Genomic DNA, 19,845 nt, shown 5'->3' on the forward strand with positions numbered 1-19,845 from the left:
TTGTAGTTCCCAAGCCAACACTACTGTATAGTACGTTGACAAGCAAGTTTTAATACCAGGCTCCCCTTAAGACAGGGTCACACATGCATAGAAGAACTGACTTTCACATCTGAAACTGACTCATTGGGCTACAGTACAAAGAACTTACCAGTTTATTTCACATACACTTCCCAAATAACTGAAATGTTTCAAGAATCTGAAACACTATGTGAGCTGCTAAGCAGATATATCCGACGTTTTACTGTGTGTGTACCTTGGCTTCAAAATTTGAATGGTAATGGAAGATATTATCCTATCAAAAGCACATAACCTGCTTAAGTAGATTACATTATAGTTCTTACCTGTCCCAGTTTATAATCCATGTTGCCCATTTCTCTCTCTGTGTTTATCTGCAGGAGGAGCTTCTCATGGCTTATCAAGGTACCTCAAATACAGATCAACTCCACATTAGAATTAATCAACAGCAGCAAAGGAATTCAGGTCTTAAATTAGCAAGAGCACAATGGAATAGTTCATTCTTGTGCTCATATTTCAAATGTACATCCAAAAGCTTACCTCTATATCTAATTAAAATATTGGCATTCCTAAGCATACAAAAAAAAGAGTAGTTTATAACACAAGGGATAAATACAGGGCTAACACAACCTTTAAATCAACATGTGCTATGAAAGAAAATACAGGGATTAGACAGGCAAAACAGTGCCCCCATCAAACTGGAAGTCTGTTCCTATGAAGAACTAGCAGCTATGTTTATGGCACATTACATCCTTAATGTAGCTACCGCCTGTGAAAAGTTTAAATTATGAATAACACGACCAATCGTGCTCAGCATAAGAAGAAATGGACCGATTTTTTAAGAAAAGAACAGAATTTTTTAAATAAATTTTTAGTAAAAACGTGCTGTCCCTCTCAATTTCGGAAATGACGGTTCACTGTTGATTTCAGCTCTTCTTGTACACTTGCTTGTAAAAGAAGTGATCATAACAAACCACCAAAACGTGCGGAGGACACCCACAGCTAAATACATACCCACCGCCGTCAGCTCTCTGGAACCTCCAACATTAAAACACAGGGAGCAACAGCAAAACCAACAGTTTAATCAACAATCTTTGAACTACTGGGTCGAAATTGTACTCTGAAAAAAATAAAAAAGCACCCAACTTCAAATAAAAATTAATTCACAATGATGACATCTGTATCCCTAGGTAACTGAGTCAATTTAAATGACTTTTTTGGGAAGTCACCAGCAAAATAAAAGAACTGCCAATGAACACAATGAGTGTTTCTCTCTAACACTTTACTGGTCCTACACCGTGAAGCTCCTGTAGTACCTGAGACCGCTGAAGAGAGGGATGGGACCGGATCCCAAGCCTGGTAGGGGAAATGTGTGGCGATGTTGTCTCTCTTCGACGTCATTGCTTGGATCTCCTGTTCCAGAATCCCTCGAATGACACTTAGCTTTCTGCCAAACCTCAAAATAAGAGAAAAGAAAAAAAAAGATCTGCCAAGTGTTTTCTTACAAGCTCTGGGCCTGTTGTGCCACATACTGTACATCATATACTGATCTCCTTGCAGACGGTTTTTAAAATTTAAACATTTCAGAATTTATAGAACCAGACAGATTCCTTGTTCATTAAATGTTCTGCTTCCATTCTATTTGACCCTGAGACAAAAAAAATGACAATGAGACAGCCAATATTAATTCCTGTCATTGTCTTTCCACAATACTGGTGATCTGGAACCAATCCTTAAATTAAACTTATCACCAAGAAAATAGACGGTCTGCATGACTACAGAGGTCTAATTATAAGCACAACTACAGACGCCAAACTTTACCTCAGCAGCCCCTCCATACCAGTTTCAATGACACAGGGTGCTATCATACCGTTGCCACTGTTCTTCCCAGTGTTTTAAAAACCACAGGGATTCTTCAATCTCAACAGTGGAGCCCCACTCCCCTCTAGAATTTGACAAACCTTTTGTACAAAAAAGTTAAAAATTCTTTACAACTGACACTAGTTTCTGAATATGGATTGTTGGGAAACAGGTTTAAATATCTAGTAAAAATAAGTCTTCCAATGTTTACCATGCATGTTTAGAAGAATGTACCGCTGTTTTAATTGAGTAGTATATATACAGTATATGAATAGCTAAATAAAGGCTTGTGTTGGTTGTTGCTCACAATGCTAAGGATTATTTTGGAAACAACATAAGGATCTAAGGATCAATACAGATCTAAGGAAAAATTAGCTCCTTTTGCACTGCTTTAGAGTTCCAGACTATACTATTGCAATACTCTGTTGAACTGTATTTTCTAGTCACTGTTCAAAATGCTACAGCTGGAATGCTTGCTCATCCAAATCACTTCTAACGCATTGTCCCCAAGCTTAAATGTATTCACTGAACCCTGGAGAAGCTGAAGATTTACTTTGACTGCTGCTTGAGAGCTGATCTTCTGCTCCTGGCAATTCCTTGGAATGAAAGATCCTGCCTCTCTTGGTAGCTCTTTAAAGTTGCTTCAGACAGGGCTGCTATGCTCAAATCCAATGCTTTCCTTGTATTTGTAGCTAAATTCCCACAATCATGTGAAGCACCAGCACAAGTAAAACTTTTAAATCTCATTTGAAAATGGCACTGACTGATTATAGGTGCTTACCCTATGGTTTGTGTGGGTCTTAATGCCCCAGAATAGTGACGGGGACACTACTGTAAAAAGGTGTCGTCCTTCGGGATGAGACATAAAACTGAGGTCCTGACTCTGTGGTCATGAAAAATCCCAGGGCGTTTCTCGAAAAGAGTAGGGCTGTAACCCCTGCATCCCGGCCAAGTTTCCCATTGGCGTTTACCAGTCATGGCCTCTTAATTTATCCCAATCTACTGTATAAACTGGCTTCATCACTCTATTCTCCTCCCCACTGATAACTGATGTGTGGTGAGCGTTCTGGCGCACTATGGCTGCCGTCGCATCATCGAGGTGGGTGCTGCACATTGGTGGTGGTGGAGGGGAGTCCCCATTACCCCATGTAAAGCGCACTGAGTGGAGTGTCCAGAAAAAGCGCTATATAAGTGTAAGCAATTATTATTACACATGGGACACTGTATTCTATTATCTCATTGTAAACCGCCTTCTCTGAAAGAAGACGCTGCATTTCTTCAGATATTCGGGCGCACTCGCAAATGAAGTGCTGCGCTAGTCGAAGCCTGCTTACCGAGTTTCCAGTGCTTTCAGGGTCTTGTTGCGAGGCTGCTGCTCCAGGCAGCTGACGGCGGGGTTACCAGCCACAGGGATTGTCATGGCGCTCAGCACCAAGGACGTAATGGCTTGCACGGCAAGAACATTGATCTGGGTCCTCTCCAGGTCCTCCTGCAACGGCCAAGCATTCACTGTGAGGTCTCGCTCTGCGGCACGTCTACAGCGCTGCCACACAGTTAGCATCAGAAGAGCCAGCAACACACACAGTTTGTCAATATTCCTGCATTCAAAGTGTGTGGTACTCCCCACTTAGCTGCGAGGCTTGCCTTACTCTGTTAACTTGCTGAAACAAGGACATTGAATGCTAACAAGGCTTTGGGTGGTTCACTGAAGAGAGGAGGGATGGTGGTACATAGAGGAAGAGAGGAATGAGTATTGTAGTCCAGCATCACTGTGTGGTCTTTACCTCCTGCTGATTCTCTTCCTCATGGTCCATTGCTATAGGCTGGGTGACCAGCACCCCCAGAAGAGTGGCCCAGGTCTCCTCAAACTGCGTGCGGCTGCTCCAGCCTGAGAGAAACACACAGAGGCTCCAGGGTTATATCGAACTGCCCCCCAGGTCTGTTCAGCCCACCTCAGTGCTACACGCCACTATTTCGCAATTACTGATTTGTAAAGTTATCTCAACTTACGAAGATAACTAATAAAGATGCTTTGGTTTGAGCACATCCGGTCGAACCTATCAAGAATATTAATAAAATATTAAGTTAAAAATATATATATATCAGTAATTTCACATTTCCAAGAAGGGTTTAAATACTTTTGCAGGGCATTGTATTAATAGCATTTAAAATGGACAAGTATTAAGAACCAAGCATTTAATAATCCTATTCATTCATTCCAAACTGTTGTTGTATTTTTTCCAATATATACATTTATGTTGAAAAAAAGAAATACACATAATAGAATATGTTCTGAAAAACCCACACTACGGAACATTTAAAAAAACAGTAAATTAAACGCCAACAATCTTACTCATTATTAAAATGTAACTGTCGTGATATTGAATTGAAATTCAAAGTTGAACAATTGAATTAGTCTTTTCTCAGTGGGTTTTCTCTTCTCGGCTGTCATCAAACTGCACAGTTCCTGAGAGTCCTACAAGTATACAGGTGTGTTCTCCTTTAAGAAAGGCTTAAGTAAAGAACAGCAGTGGGTGCTTTATCACAAATGCCCTACCCAAGACATTGATGCGATACAGGAACTCCTTGAAGACGTCCTTCTCCTGCAGAAACTCCACTGGGATCTCAGGCAATGCAGTGCCAAACTCTCCGCCAGGTTTTGGGGACCAGCCCAATTTCCAAACCTACAATAAGTAACAAAACATCATGATTATTAAAGGCAGAATGTTGGTCATGACAGCTTCATATTGGATGTTAGTGGTTCTAAGAAAATAGCATGACCACATAAATCTGGTAACCTACATTGCTTTTCAACACAGGGCACACAGAAACCACATGGAAGCTTCCCTGTTTCAGGGTACTGTATACAGTATGTCATGGCTCACAGTAAAAGGAAACACAAACTGTAGGAGTCATGAAAAAGCTTGGTGCTAATTTATTAAGAAAACAGTACCTGAGAACTTTTGTTAGGAAACTGGTTTCAATCATACCCATTTCTTGAAAGTAAATGCATTTTTTTCCTTTTGCAATAAAATGAGAAATGTGTTCGGAGGATTATAAGCAAAGGACCTGTGTTTTGAAACAAACTAGGAACATATATCACAATGTCAGGCAGGAAGTGCTGTAGCACACTCCCAGTTTGAAATTGAAGTTTTTATGAACGAAACATTAAAACCTACAAAACTGAAGATGGATTATATTTTGCAAAACGAAAACTCAAGACAGTAACCTTTGCTAACTGCATATGTATACAGGATTAATATGTTTTGCATCTTAAAGACTTCACATGGACTTATTTGTTTTGGCAGTTCCACTAAAAGATTATTTCTTTTTATCAGGAAAATGGATAGAAAGAAAAGATTTCCAGCGTATCGGAAATCTTCACTACCATTAACATGTAGTTGATTCAAAACACCTAATACAACATTTCTACCACTGGATTTCATTTCCGTTCATTAATGACTCTGAGTGGTACTTTATTGGAGAATGTTTACTTTAAATTAAGGCCTGAGTCACTCCAGGGTATTCCATTAAGACCATTGGGAGAAATAACACTTATCTAAATGTATTTTATGTATTTATCTTATACAGTATGTTCATAACCTTGATCTACCCCTTTATTAGCCATAAATTTAAAGCCTCAATATACAGCCACAATGAATAGGTTTTCTTTATTCTGATAGAACTATATATTTGAACTTTGGATCTCAGAGGACAAAGGCTATCGAAGATTATACACGGACCATGTACATGGATTTATGTAAGGACTGCGGCTCAAGCTCAGGCAAGAGCTTTATCTGGGAATCAGATGATAAAAAGGGCCAGAAGAGCTTTCATTCACAAATGGACAAGTATGAACTGAAGATTTCATCATATCGCCCCTTTCAAAGACCTTACCAGCGGTGGCACTCGAGTGTAGCTGTTGACCAGCGGAAGTCTTGCCAGACTAATGATTATATTGCAGAGTGTAGGGGTCAGAAATGCAGGGATTCTGTTGTTCCTGTAATGCCCCAATGCCAGGACGCTCCGAAGACCCTCCACCAGCTCTGCCATGATTTCACAAGCGGTTTTAAAAGAATCCAGACCTTTAAATACATAAGAAGGAACAATTATTCTTAATCAATCTACATGAGAGTGATTTTATATGACAGCAGAAGATATGATATTGAGTCAATGGTGCCATCTAGTTACCAACCACCCAAATGCCTCAAATTCAAGGAGAAAAAAGGAGGTGGAAAGATTTTAAAAGGCTCATTTCCTTTTCAAGAGAAATTAAACGACTGAAAGGCTTAAAACACGGAAAGGCACTGGGGCTGCTGCCCTATGGAAATGTACATTTGAGCGCTCATCCACCTAAATTTATTAGAATTATATCCAGTTAGATGCAAAATACTTGGAAAAAATAGAAATAAGGATGACGTTTTTGGCCCGGCTTCCCTTCTTTCCTTGACAAGCAAAAGAACAACTTGTACGCTATTTTACGAATATTTTTCAAGACCATGCCCCTTTAGTTCTGTTATGGGTCAGAATACGAGCTCCTTTCAGCGCACTGGGCGTATCTGATACCAGCAGGCGTTCGCTCACTCTCTTGGGAAGAGGCATCCACCTCGTCCCCTGGCTCACTCTTATCCCGGACCGTCTTTTTCCTCTCCGGCTGCAGGAATCGTTCCCCAGGCTGCACTGCCACTGAAAGGACACACACTCTTCTACCAACCATATACAGAAAACAATATAACAAAATTGTGACAGGCCGCTTAAAACTACGCCCAAAAAGTCAAACAGCAAACATGAGTCACAAACATGGAGATGGGAGTCTCATTGTCTTTCAGCTGTCGGACCATGCTTTAATACAGGTGTTTCTCCTTTAAAGTGTCACTACCAATGCTTTAAGGAACTGTAAAAGTGCTGGCTGGAACATTTTGTAACCTTTATATATTCTAATGACTTCATTGTTTATGCTGCTCTTCTATGATGATTCTTTATCTCAGAAACACTAATATATAGAAAAATACAAAAAAAATTGCAGAACGAATTGGTCATTATCCATGTAATTACTGCCTTTGGATCCCTGATGTTGCCATCACAAGAAAAAAAAATGCCAGCTGAAAATGTTATTACTGTTACGAATACTACTTGTACTAATTGACCGTTTTGTTTTATGTGGGTCTGAACATACTGTACTTCGAATTGTTTGTTAATTGGGACAAAGACACACTTAATACATGTGTCTGATGAAGTTCGGTCTTTTCTGAAATTGCAGGCATCCTTAAAATGCAGTGAGGTGCAAAAAGTTTGTAACTAACATTTATATAAGCGTGCTTGTTGTGCAACTAACAGTAATACCCTTTACTAACCTGCTTCAAGAAGGATTTTAATGCAATTTATGATAGAACAGGCTTGGCTAGCATAGCTAAGCGAAGCCAGCAAATTCCAGATTACAGTCTGTTGTAAGGCGAGACAGCAGCAATCCAGTACTGTCTGGAGATCAATGCTCAGTGGAACCTCGTCATTTATCAGGTGCCATGCAACAGTCTGTGGAGGAAGATAAAAATAGGAAGAGAACTCAATCAGTGCAAAAGGTTTCACTCTGTCCCCTCTACTTTAAAATTACAGACAGCATTTTTAACAAGACGAAAGGAATAAAGCAACAAGCTCATCTGGACATCCAAATTCATTTAAGTGGCACAATCAACATATAGTACCCTTCATGCATGTCCAGGGCTGCAAAATATCTTTTGATATTAGGTTTACAGAATGGGGCTTAAAGAGTATGTTGGAACAGAGTTTAATATGTTAGTACAGTATGTAGGTTAACAGTTTTTTTTTTTTATCTCTGCTGCATCACGAGGGGAAGAAAAATCTGGCCTCATGAATATATAATTGGAGTCAGTTACCATCAAGTACAGCCTGGGGAGGCAGGCTGGGAGACGGAAAATTAACTCATAAAACCATGTACACATTGGTAGTGGGGAGGTCTTAAGTAGTATACAAAAGCATTTCAATACATTACCACACAGTTTCATTCCAGATTATAGAAAACTGATCTGCATGCTTCTCTGTGGAGCACTTTCCCGAAACTCGGCTGAGGTGCTAAAATCAACTGCCCTTCATTGGAAGATCCTGGTTTCTCTAACGCAGGATCCATTTGTATGTGAACATTTCTGTAGCAAATGTGCTTTACAGCAAAGTGAAGCCCTAAGATTTAACAATGTCAAATCTCGGTGATCATTCTCTTCTCTCTCATCCCACACGCGTGTGCCGAGCTGAGACTCACCTCCAGCGCCATCACTACAAAGTTGGTGATGTCGGCCTCCTTTTCGCTGGGAATGAGAAGAACCGTTGGAAACTTTGAAAGTGACAGCAGGTACTGACTCAAGGCTCTGCACAGGCTCACTACAGTCTGGTAGAAAACTCTGTCACCTGCAAAAAGAAAAACAGCAGCAGTTTAAAAGCAAGCCTTCGTGTTATAAAACGGGGCCTGAAGGCAAAGAAGTTCCTGTAGTATGAAAGGGAAGAACAAGGTTTTGTGCTGGAAAAAAAAAAGAAACTGCACAATAATCAGTAGAGTAGAGAAGGTAGGAGCAAAATCTTGTCTCTTGTCATGCAGTTTGGTAAAAAAAAGTATTACGTTGTACAAAATACTAACTACATCAGCCCTCAGATGCCTTCTGATTCTGATGGCGGGATTTCTCACTCACCGTAGACGTCACTCAGCTTGTTCCAGTAAGCCGAGTCGCCAGGGGCCGAAGAGCCAGCGAAGACCTGATGGCGGCTGGGCAGGAGCTGGACAGTGCTGGACAGGTGGTCGAGAGTGACCTGCAGAGCCGAGTCAAACAGGACGCTGCCCTGCTCCTTGCTCATCTTTTGGGCACCCAGACTGAGGCAAGGGTCCAGGAGGTTTAAGTTGAACTCCTTTTTGGGGCCCGAAGAAAAATACAACAAAGCAAAAGAGGGGGAAAAGAAAGGACATTTACATTTCGTGTCCTGGAAAAAAATGTAATTTAGGCTAGATTTTTTTTTGACGAAAGTTCAACTATTTAATGGAATGGGCAAGTTGCAATGTGTAAGGAGTTTCACTAAAACTGATCTTTATATATAAATATTTGCCCGTACATGTGTGCTTATTCTGAAATTCGAAATCCAGGAAGACAAATAAGATTGAGGTGTTTTCATGTGTGTCCCAGACACAACTTAATTATTCACTTAACTTGACTAGGCCTTTCTTCCCATGGTAAGCATTTCTTGTTTGAAAGTTGTTGGTATAAGCAGGGCATGCTTAGCTTCCAAGAGATACTTCTTGTGATGAACTTCTTTTACCTTGGAAGTCATGATGGAGGACAGGTCAGGCTGCGGAAGCTTGGTTAGCAGTTCTGTGGACTCCAGGAGAGCAGCGTCTGTGCGGAGGCAGCACTGAGACCTGACCAGGGCCACATACCACTCCTGCAACACAGAGCTCTACCATCAGCACTGCTTGCAAAAACTCAGGCTTTCAAAATGCCCGTCGAACGTAGACTGAAAACACATTAGAACTGCAAGCTCAAATTCAAGATAAATGTTGGAAATGAAAATTAAATGAACTAAGAAGGGTAGTTTTGTAATGCTGTAGAAGTTTCTTAAATGCTAAGAGAGCTTTTAAAATGACACAGATTTCAGGTTTTTTATCACACATATAGAAATCAATTTTCTAAAAGCTGAAAGGCACGAGGTTGGTTCCAGACAAAGTGACAGATTCCACCCTTAAACAAGCTGGCTTAAGGGATCTGAACACTCACTTAAAATTCTCATTAGGATATACTGGATGGTAAAGGAGGATTTACTGCAGCAAACTTGTAGGTTTTACAGCAACACTCTTCAATTGCTTCCACAAAAACAATTGAAACTGCTATCAAAATCACAAACTAGCACCAAGAGGCCATTTTATACCAAATACGCCACTAACTAAACACCTATAAGAATGTGGCTTATAAATAAAGCCTTCACCATTTACCTAATTATGTAGCTAATTATCATTTGCCATGTCTATTTAAAAATAACAGGGGTCTAATGGCTGCTATTTGCAGGTCAGATGTTAAACAGTGCCCTCAAAGACTGGCCTGCCACAGTAACACACCTAAGCATGACAATATCCACAATAACCTATATTTACAGTTTCTAAGAACTGAACTGAACTGTTTCTAGAACTGAACTAGAGAATCTCCAACAGTATATGGAAATAATATCCTAGACAACAGTCACAGAAAATGTATGTCTTGCTTGACCACTCTCTTAAGAGTTTTTGGACAAGCAATAACAATAATTGATGCACACAGAACATATGATATGATAGATTTAGATTTCCAAAAACATGTAATAAAGCTAATGAAAGCTTAATCTCAAATTACAGGGGTTAGGCATTCAGGGAAATGCATGTATTTGGATTTAAAAATCAGTTTAAAAAAAAGAAAATGGAGTACTAATAAGAGGTCCACGCTGAAACTGGGATAATGTGGATTCTAAAAGGCTGAACAAGCTCATCAGGAGAGCAAGCTCTGTCATTGGGTCTGACCTGGACCCCCTGGAGCTAGTGGCTGAGAGGAGAATGGTGTCCAAACTAGAGGCCATCATGGACAACGTCTCCCATCCCCTCTATGACAGGCTTGTAGAAATGAAGAGCATGTTCAGCAACAGACTGATTCATCCGCGGTGCGACAGGGAGCGCTACAGGAGGTCATTCTTGCCTTCTGCCATAAGACTGTACAACGCATCCACCTTGCGTCTGGGCAGAGGCAACATTGACAGTAACCTGTTTCTGGACTGAACACAGCTACACATCTACTGCTACATCTGTTCTTTTTCTTTTCCCCATTTACAACCGTTTTTTGTGCAATATATGCCAGGGACCTGTGCAATACATTTATATTTATATTATATATCTATTTTTACATCTATATTTATATTCATATGTGCAATATGATTTTTCTGCGTACTGTTCTGTTCTAGTTTGTTCTTTGTGTGTCCTGGACTGTGAGTAACTCTTTTAGTGCACCCCTCACTGTACTGATTGTATTGTATTATTATTATTATTATTGTATCATTCGTTACACTGTGACTGTGTTGTCTGTGTTAAGCTGCTGTTGCACTGCAATTTCCCTCACGGGATCAATAAAGTATCTATCTAATGTACTGCAATTAGGGGAGTTTTTATATTAATGATCTACATTATGTTATTGTTAATAAATTAGTTAAATTTGCAGAGGATTCCAAAATAGAAGGATTAGAAAACACTGGAAAAGTAGCAAATAACATTTGGTGCAAAAGAACTGAAATACAAAAACATTTAAAAAAATCCTAACTCTGCAAACACCTGGCAGATGATATACAGTATAATGTAGCCAAGTGCAGGGTTGTGCATGCAGGTAGTAAACAACTATGAATATAAAGCTGGAAACACTGAGCTTAGAAGGAACTACTCATGATTGAGACTTGGGTGTTTATGTGGACACCACAACTGCATCGTCTGGACATTATGGGGAAACAATGTTAGGAAAATTTTTAGGAAAACTGGGCAAATTGTCAGTAAATGTCTAAAATTTAAATCCCAAAACACAGGATGTTATGTTAAAAATGTATAATGCACTACTAGGGCTTCATTGTGAATACATGTGCAGAAATTTTGGTCAGCATGTTTCAAAAAAGATTGCTGCTCTGGATCGGAGACGATAAAATTCCAGGACTTCACAAAAATACTGATTCAGGGGACCTGATCCAACTATTCAAAATCCCCAAGGGCATTCACAGAGTGAACCTGTCCAGCAGCAGGCTCCTTCAGAATCAACTAAACCACGAACCAGAGTACACTGGTGGAACCTACACGGAAGTAAACTGAAATCTGGGAACAGGGGGCTCTTCTTTACCCGATGTGCTGCAGAAATATGGAACAAGCTACCCAGTCCTGTTGGTGAAGCCAATACGCTGGCTTTCTTCAAAAAAAGGCTGGATGAAATTTCTTGGATCAATGAGCTCCTAACAACCAAACAGGTTAGAAGAGCCTCTTGTCATTTTTAAATCATTCTTACATCAACCTTAGAGCAAGTGACTAACTCAGAACAATGTCAAGGACTTTGTACTTCTACCAGTCTGTCATCCTGGACGAGAACTCAAAAACGCTACAACCCATAGTCTTATGGTCTCTTCGATCAAGAGTCAAACAGTACAGGCTCTTACCTTGTCTGCAGTCACATTCTCAGGGGCAGGGGGCAGATCTCCATCCAGAGGGTGGGAGGTGATTGGAGGAGAAGGGCTTGCCGTCTCCTCGGCGACCGTAGCTCGGAACCTGTCCAGCAGGGAGTACAGCCGCTGGTGTCTGAGAAAAAACACCACGTCAGTCACAGGGGAGAACTACAGATGCAGCCATTCAAAGTGCGCGGCACAGACACCGCGGTACAGATACCGCAGGTATGATGACACGGCATACCGCGGTGCGTGATTGGTTGACCGACAGGGGCACTCGTGGTCCGTTGGTCTGTCGTAGAAAGACTTACTGTAAACGTCTTTACTGTGCCCGTTGTAGATATTGAATTTTACCACTGAAGGGAAATCTTAGTAGCTGAGCATAAAAAGAATAGGAGCATACTGTAACGCGTGTGAAGGCCATAAACGATATTAATTTTGGAACGTAAACATACAGTATATAGCTGGTCTTGGTACTTTAAAGAAAAAAATACACACCGTTATTCCATTTCTCCCTAAACATTGTAAGCTTCGAAGTCTTTAACTAACGTGATACCGGAGTCAACAAGCATACTTTTAGAATTTGATTAAAAGGGAATATAATATGGAATCGCGTATCTAAAGAATTTAATAACGGTATGATTATATCCGTGTACTGCGGCAGGGCTGTGTAGGGCTGTTTCGCCTGCCTGATCATGCGAGCTCTCTTGTAGCCTACTGGTCTAGGTGCGTGACTACCAACTGGTAGGTTGTGCGTTCGAATCCAGCTGGTGCTGAACTTTTATTTTAACAAACATTTCTTCGAAAAAATAGGTAAGCGATATTATGGACAATCAGTTGACTTTTATATTTCAAAATATCGCAACATGATCGATATTTGCGATATTTTGAACATATCTTCCCTTCTGACAGCGGTTCCCGCTTCTATTGTGTGTGTGTGTGCAACAGTAAATTTTTATAGAGAAATGGAGGCTGGACAGTATGCGTTACAATATAAACATTTATATTGATTTAAATCGTGTTCTGATTTAAATCGCAAACGCGTGTTTAATTATGTGTTTTTAATCATAATCAGGCTAATGCATTTCTACAGTTTCTGTATGAACCAGCTTAGAGGTTCATACAGAAAGACAGCTTGTGTTTAAATCGAGTGTAAGGTAATTTATGCTTCTAAAGTCATGGTCAGTATTATTGTACTGTGCTGTACTGTGTCACATTATTTTATAGCGTTTTTATTGCGTTATTAAATCCGGTGGCGCTGTGTTTGTTTCCTGACTCACATTATTTAAACTACCACATTGATCATTCATCTCTAAATAAACTTTATTTTATATAGCGTTTTAAGCGATTAGGTAATTAGATTGCTCATAAACCTAATCGCTTTTTCTACATAAACACAGCGTGATTGCTCTCTGAAAATGCTTTTCCTTTATTTTTAAAGTAGGCTCAGATTTCAACTATAGATCGTATTATTATAAACTTTCTTGGAAAAATGTATTTTATGTAAACCATGTTTGCTATTAATTCATTTAGGGCTAAAATACGTTCATTGTCTTCCAATCGAGTCGAGTTGACATTGGAAGCCTGCCACACCCGGACTGTTAAACCAACGCATTAGCACGTCAAAGCCCATTGAGCCAGTATTGGCTTTAGTATCCCCCCCTTCTCCCCTCAATTCAATTCAATTCAAGGTGTTTTATTTGCATGACAGATGGGTACAAGCAGTGTTGGGTATGTATATTGTAACGCTTACGGCAGATAGGCACTGTGTAAGAGCCGGCGCACCAGAGCAGCGCACCGAGGGAGCGTCTGCATTTCTAACTTAGTTTTTAAAATTAGTCAAGCAATATGAAGCATCTCCTTTTACTTAGTGCCTGAGCATAAAAAGAATAGGAGCATACTGCAACGCGTGTGAAGGCCATAAACGATATTAATTTTGGAACATAAACATACAGTATATGGCTGGTCTTGGTACTTTAAAGAAAAAAATACACACCAGTATTCCATTTCTCCCTAAACATTTTAAGCATCGAAGTCTTTAACTAACACGATACCGGAGTCAACAAGCATACTTTTAGAATTTGATTAAAAGGGAATATAATATGGAATCGCGTATCTCAAGAAATTAATAACGATATAATTATATTCATGTTGCAAAAGAACTGCAACGGACATAAAAACTCCCTTGCTTTTAACAGAGCGTTCCATAATTTCTAACTACGAAAATGCCAGGTGAAAGGATTTGTAAACATATTTTGTTAAAGCAAGTCAGTTTTTTCCACAACACATAAAAGACATTTTTCCAAGAAAGTTTAGCCTTTGTCACTAATGAAACCACTAAATAAAGACATAAATATAGAAATCTTAAGATTTGTTCTATTTAATGTTGGTAGCAGGATGAACTGTCAGAGTGTATATTTTGTCGCAGAGTTGCTGCAAGATGTTAACAGTGAAAAAGGTATTTAGAAATGAGTTATTTCAAGATGAAAATTTTCAGAATAATTGCAAATCTAGCAGGATAGAGAAAGCACAGAAAAGTCATTTAGCAAAGGGAATTAGAAGAGTGACAAACTAGTATACTTTAGATCTTTTTTTCTGAACCAGGGACAATCTGATCATGTTTCCCTATAACAATAATAAAAAACTTTATTTGATATATCACCATTAAAGGTGGCATCTCAAAGCAATACAGTAGATGTAAAAACAGATAAAAGGACCACAGATTACAAAGTAAATGCATATAAGAAAGACAAGCAGTTAGAGGTGCTACCAAAATTAGAAAATGAAGCAGATACAGACACTAAGTCTTCTGAAAAGAAAGGTTCTGAGGTTAGATTTAAACTGGCCCTGGTGTGTGTGTGTTTGTGTCTGTCTGTCCTGTGATGGACTGGCGCTATGTCCAGGGTGTATTCTGCCTTGTGTCCGTCGCTTACTGGGATAGGCTCCAAATCCTCTGTACTGGATAAAGAGATTAGAAATGGAAGTAAAGGCACTGTGTGGATGGAACTATACACAGTGTTAGAAACCCACTATGAAATGGCAGCATCTCACTGAGAATAAAATATTTTATTATTTTATTAAAATATTTTATATCTTAAGGAAACAGCCTTTCCACCTCTCTTGCACATCAGTATCCATACCTAGTTATTTAAACAAATTGCCTCTAATTATAAACATCTTAATATGCTGGCTCTGTGGATCCGCATCAGCTATGTTTGCCCATTCCTTCAATTCATGTGCATCCAACACAGTTCAATGCCAGCAACTACACATAATCTAAAATACAATCCTTATTTCAGTATCTATGTAAACATATAGTCTGTTAACTTCATCATCTTCATCAAAAGTATGCCTAACCCCATTAGGAAGTGTTCTTGTTATAAGTGTATTCCTCAGCTTTCCCCAAACTATCTTCTTCTTGCCAACATCTCTAGTCTTTTATCCTGCAATAACTCAGCCAACACTTAAATCTCCAAAAGCTGCTTGTGTTAATTTCTTTAAATCACAAATATCATGTGTAAATACTGGCCATGTAATACTCTGCATTGTGGAATAATAGTTTATTTTAAAGGGAACTAGAGAAACTAAGAACTAGAGAAATCTAGTTTTTTTCTAGAATTAATAAATGCACATCCTGTTCACTGAGGAAATTAAATCCACACTGAGCAATCTTCAATATGTTCAGAATATGACAGCAAGAATCCTATCAGGGATGCATTACACCTGTTTTCAAGTCCTTGCACTGGTTACCTATCAGATTTCGAGTCAACTTCAAAATCCTTATCCTCCTTATATACTGTCCTACAACTGTTATTATTGATCTCCGAATTATTGTACTTGACATGACTTCATTCAGCCTTTCCTGAACGTCTATGACAGGCAGAGAGAGTGCTGTTTCTGGTGCGATCTTTTACAGCTGACATTTCACTGTTTTAAACGAACAAGAAATTAGATTGCTCATAAATCACTTATTCTATATAAACACAGCGTAATTGCCCTCCGAAAATCTTCTTTTTCTTGTTCGTTTTAGAGACCTTGATCGAAACTGATTTTAGATGTCAGAAAGGATTTATTTTCTCTGTATTTCCTACATTGCTTTGTCGAGATTTTAACTTTATATCTAACTTTATATCTAGGCTCAGATTTCAACTATAAATCGTACAGTAATTAATAGCAGTAAATACTGATGTTTATACATAAAAAAGTCATGCCTTGGAGTATAGACCCCCAAAGGAATGCCATAGACTCAAACTGCAAAATAAACACATACAGAAAGAAAGTATTTGTATTGTAATTGCAAATCCTGGTACTGTATGAGTGATTGGTATGACTTTCCTCATTACAAATCTCTTATTAGAATTTAAATTTCTCTGTAACTCCAGGTCAGAACAGAGAAAATGTAACTGCCTTAAGGAGTTTAAGATTATGAAAAATAGAAGGATAAGCATGATACGTATGTCTTCTGTCATTTTCTAAGTCATGTTACTGAGCACCAAATCGTATTGAGAATATGAATCCATTTAAGGTTTATACCATTAAAGTAACGGTTTATTCCATGCTGAAAATGTTTGTACCAGACTTTTTTGAGGCCTGTTTAATTGTGTCTGAAGTCTGATGTTGTAAATTTTATTGTTAAAAAGATCCATGAAAATGTCACTACTAAAGTTAGCTGGTACTGTTGGTACTGTAAGTGGCAAGTAGAGCTCATATTTTAGATTTTAAGGAAGCAACGGACACAAGGCAGAATACACCCTGGACATAGCGCCAGTCCATCACAGGACAGACAGACACAAACACACACACACCAGGGCCAGTTTTCCCATAAACCAATTAACTTACCAGTATGTTTTGGAGTGCGAGAGGGAGTCATATCACACATATGGAGAAAAACCATGTAACCCAGAGAGAACATGTAAACCCCACACACACAGGATGGCAGGAATTGAACCTAGGACCCCAGTGCTGCAAGATAGCAATGCTAACCACTTTGCCACCATTATAAATGGATGGATATCTTAGTTATCTTTCTAGTTCACAGGTTTGCATGCATAATTTAATTTTGAAAGCCACTGAGACATCAGGTACTACTGTTGTATTTATGAAAAAGAAACAAAACAAAAAACATACTAACAACTGTGCCATCCTACTCCTTAGCTAATACATTTTATTATTCATAAACAGTTAACATTGTTAGCAAAATATTTTGAATTATATTTAACCCTATTTTTTCTTTAGTTTTGTATTTAACTTATTATATGATAGTCAGACTTAATGTATATTTGAACAATGAAAATATATTTTTACAAGATTTTACATTAAGCACTTAAAATTAATATGGTTTATAATAGTAAACTGTAACATGCTGTAACAAGATCGGTTAAACTGCGAAGAAAATGCTTTCAGAGAAAATGTTTCAGGTGTGAAGAACATAGATCTCCAATGCAATTTCAACCAAACCTGTTCCCACACACCCTGCCCCCACTACCATTAGAATATACACAAAGCACTCAAATCTTTCGAGCTAATGATCAGGTGACCCGAGAGAGAGCGAGAGAAACACCAAGGGGTGCGGAACCAGGGAACTATTTACATGGAAAACGGGCGATCTCCCCAGACTGTCCGCCCGTTTCACTGTTACCTGGATACCTCTTTATTTAGAACTCACTAACACTGATTTTTAGTTTAGAAGGATTCAAGTAGGGTTTTAGATGAAAGGCAGCGACCTTAATCAAGCCCAAATCATAATTGAACCCATTCAGAGCCTACATTACATTTTAGCGTTTCATTCTGAGCAGAAGACCCTCACACCTGAAGAAGGGGGAGGTGTTTTTCGCTGGAAATCTCGCCTGCTTCTACTTTACAACCGGAGTGCTGGCTGTGACGAATTAAACCGGTTTTACAAGTTTCAATCACAGACCATGTGACATGGGAGTCAGGAAACTCCACCGGATTTGATAACGCTATAAAAACGCTATAAAATAATGTGACTTGGCACAGAACAAGTTTACAGCACAGTTCAATAATAAATGCTGACCATGACTTTAGAAGCATAAATTGCCTTACACTCAATTTAAACACAAGCTGTCTTTAGCCCTCTAAGCTGGTTCATACAGAAATGTAGAGATCCAGGCTCAGAACACACAGCTTCATTAGCGAATACATATGCAGGACAACTAGAGAAGACGTTTTACAGAGGATGGATTTTTAGAAACATCCCATCAGTGACATCACTGAAGTCAACTCCTAGGTACTGTAACTGTCGTGTGGATAGTTTCACAAGAATCAGACAAAGGTTTAAGCATCGCTTGTTCTAGATAAAACTGCATAAAAAAACCAACAACCCATAATGTACTTCTTTGCGGCTCTGTTTGCCCAAATCATATATTCACAACGTGAAATCTAGAAAATAATATTACATAACCAAAATCCGCAATATGGAAACAGAACCTGTGTAATTGTTGATAGATGATGTACTCGTAACATTTTTTCAAAACGAACTACAACATTTAAAAAATGACTTGTATGTACTTGATATCTCTAATCAATCCACGGGTCCCAGCACGAAACGAAACTAAAACGCATACCGTTTCGCGCTTCTTATTAGTTGCTCAAAAGTAATTTGACCTTATGAAATGCATAATATAAACCTAGAAACATATACGTGAGCAGTACTTAAGCACTGTAGTATCGGTGTTAAGACATACCTCTCAAATACTGTAAATCAAGTTAAAAATATCTCAAGACAGATTCTGGTCATAATGAAACCATGTTTCGTGTATGTTTTCTTTAAAGTACCGAGACCAGCCATATACTGTATGTTTATGTTCCAAAATTAATATCGTTTATGGCCTTCACACGCGTTGCAGTATGCTCCTATTCTTTTTATGCTCAGCTACTAAGATTTCCCTTCAGTGGTAAAATTAGATATGAATAGTCAATACTTAAACGGGCACAGTTAAGACATTAAATATACATATACATACTGTATACAGTACAGTTTGCATACGGTAATATGTTTATGTTCCTAAATCAATCTCTTTTATGAGCATGTGAAAGGCATGGTGAATCACTGTACTTTGCATGATTGGAAACAAATGCGTGATTGCGAAATGCTGTGGTGTTACTTTTACAAAGATGGTCAATGAAAAAAAGAATGTTGACCAGGGCAATACTTTGAGTTTACACTTACAGCTTGTCCAAGGTCATTCATTATTAATACTATTAGTAATATCTTCGTTAAAGACTTTGATGGCCACAGCTCAAACATGAGAGGTTGAGCTTTATTAGCTCCACCTTGCGGAAATTCCGGATACTATTATTTTGCTTGTCGTATTATAGGAGAATTTACGGTAAGTCGCGGTATTTACCGGTAGCTTGCGGTAGACTGCGTACAGCGTACCGCAAAATAATGCGGTATCGCCCGCGCATTTTGAATGGCTGCATCTGTATGGCAGGCACTCATCAGTCACTCAAGTAATCACAAACCTTAGACTTTATACAGTTTATTGTTTAGGGCTGTAAATTCATCGAAAAAGAAAGCCTACCTCTGCGCTAAGCTGCTGCTCTGCAGATATTCTTGAATTCTGTCCAGTTCTTCAAGTGGTAGCTGGGCAATGCTGTTCTATAGCACAAACAGAAGACAGTAGGCAAACCAAGTTCTTCCTGCAGGGTAAAACTACTGTACATAAGCATAAGGATTTATATTCTTTTATTATGATTTGCAACACAGAAATTCCACCAAATTGACAAGTTAAATGCGTC

At 38.9% G+C, this 19,845-nt stretch overlaps 1 protein-coding gene across 3 annotated transcripts in view; it reads right to left on the minus strand.

Annotated features, from left to right (window-relative positions):
- htt (huntingtin) overlaps positions 1 to 19,845 on the minus strand; it is a 97,844-nt gene that overhangs the window by 15,180 nt on the left and 62,819 nt on the right. For 2 of the 3 annotated variants that reach the window (XM_088915478.1, XM_088915459.1), the window contains 13 exons: positions 19,629 to 19,705; positions 12,079 to 12,217; positions 9,193 to 9,315; positions 8,574 to 8,787; positions 8,150 to 8,295; positions 7,230 to 7,407; positions 6,460 to 6,561; positions 5,773 to 5,960; positions 4,433 to 4,559; positions 3,660 to 3,763; positions 3,210 to 3,364; positions 1,332 to 1,471; positions 342 to 424 (listed from right to left, as the gene is read on the minus strand). In XM_088915478.1, coding sequence (XP_088771604.1) covers positions 342 to 424; positions 1,332 to 1,471; positions 3,210 to 3,364; positions 3,660 to 3,763; positions 4,433 to 4,559; positions 5,773 to 5,960; positions 6,460 to 6,561; positions 7,230 to 7,407; positions 8,150 to 8,295; positions 8,574 to 8,787; positions 9,193 to 9,315; positions 12,079 to 12,217; positions 19,629 to 19,705 — 1,776 coding nt within the window. The remainder of the gene's footprint in view (positions 1 to 341; positions 425 to 1,331; positions 1,472 to 3,209; positions 3,365 to 3,659; positions 3,764 to 4,432; positions 4,560 to 5,772; positions 5,961 to 6,459; positions 6,562 to 7,229; positions 7,408 to 8,149; positions 8,296 to 8,573; positions 8,788 to 9,192; positions 9,316 to 12,078; positions 12,218 to 19,628; positions 19,706 to 19,845) is intronic. The other variant, XM_088915469.1, reaches the window with a different exon arrangement.

This window comes from Atractosteus spatula, chromosome 1 (assembly GCF_055471065.1).
Source record: "Atractosteus spatula isolate fAtrSpa1 chromosome 1, fAtrSpa1.hap1, whole genome shotgun sequence".
Taxonomy (NCBI): Eukaryota; Metazoa; Chordata; class Actinopteri; order Semionotiformes; family Lepisosteidae; genus Atractosteus; species Atractosteus spatula.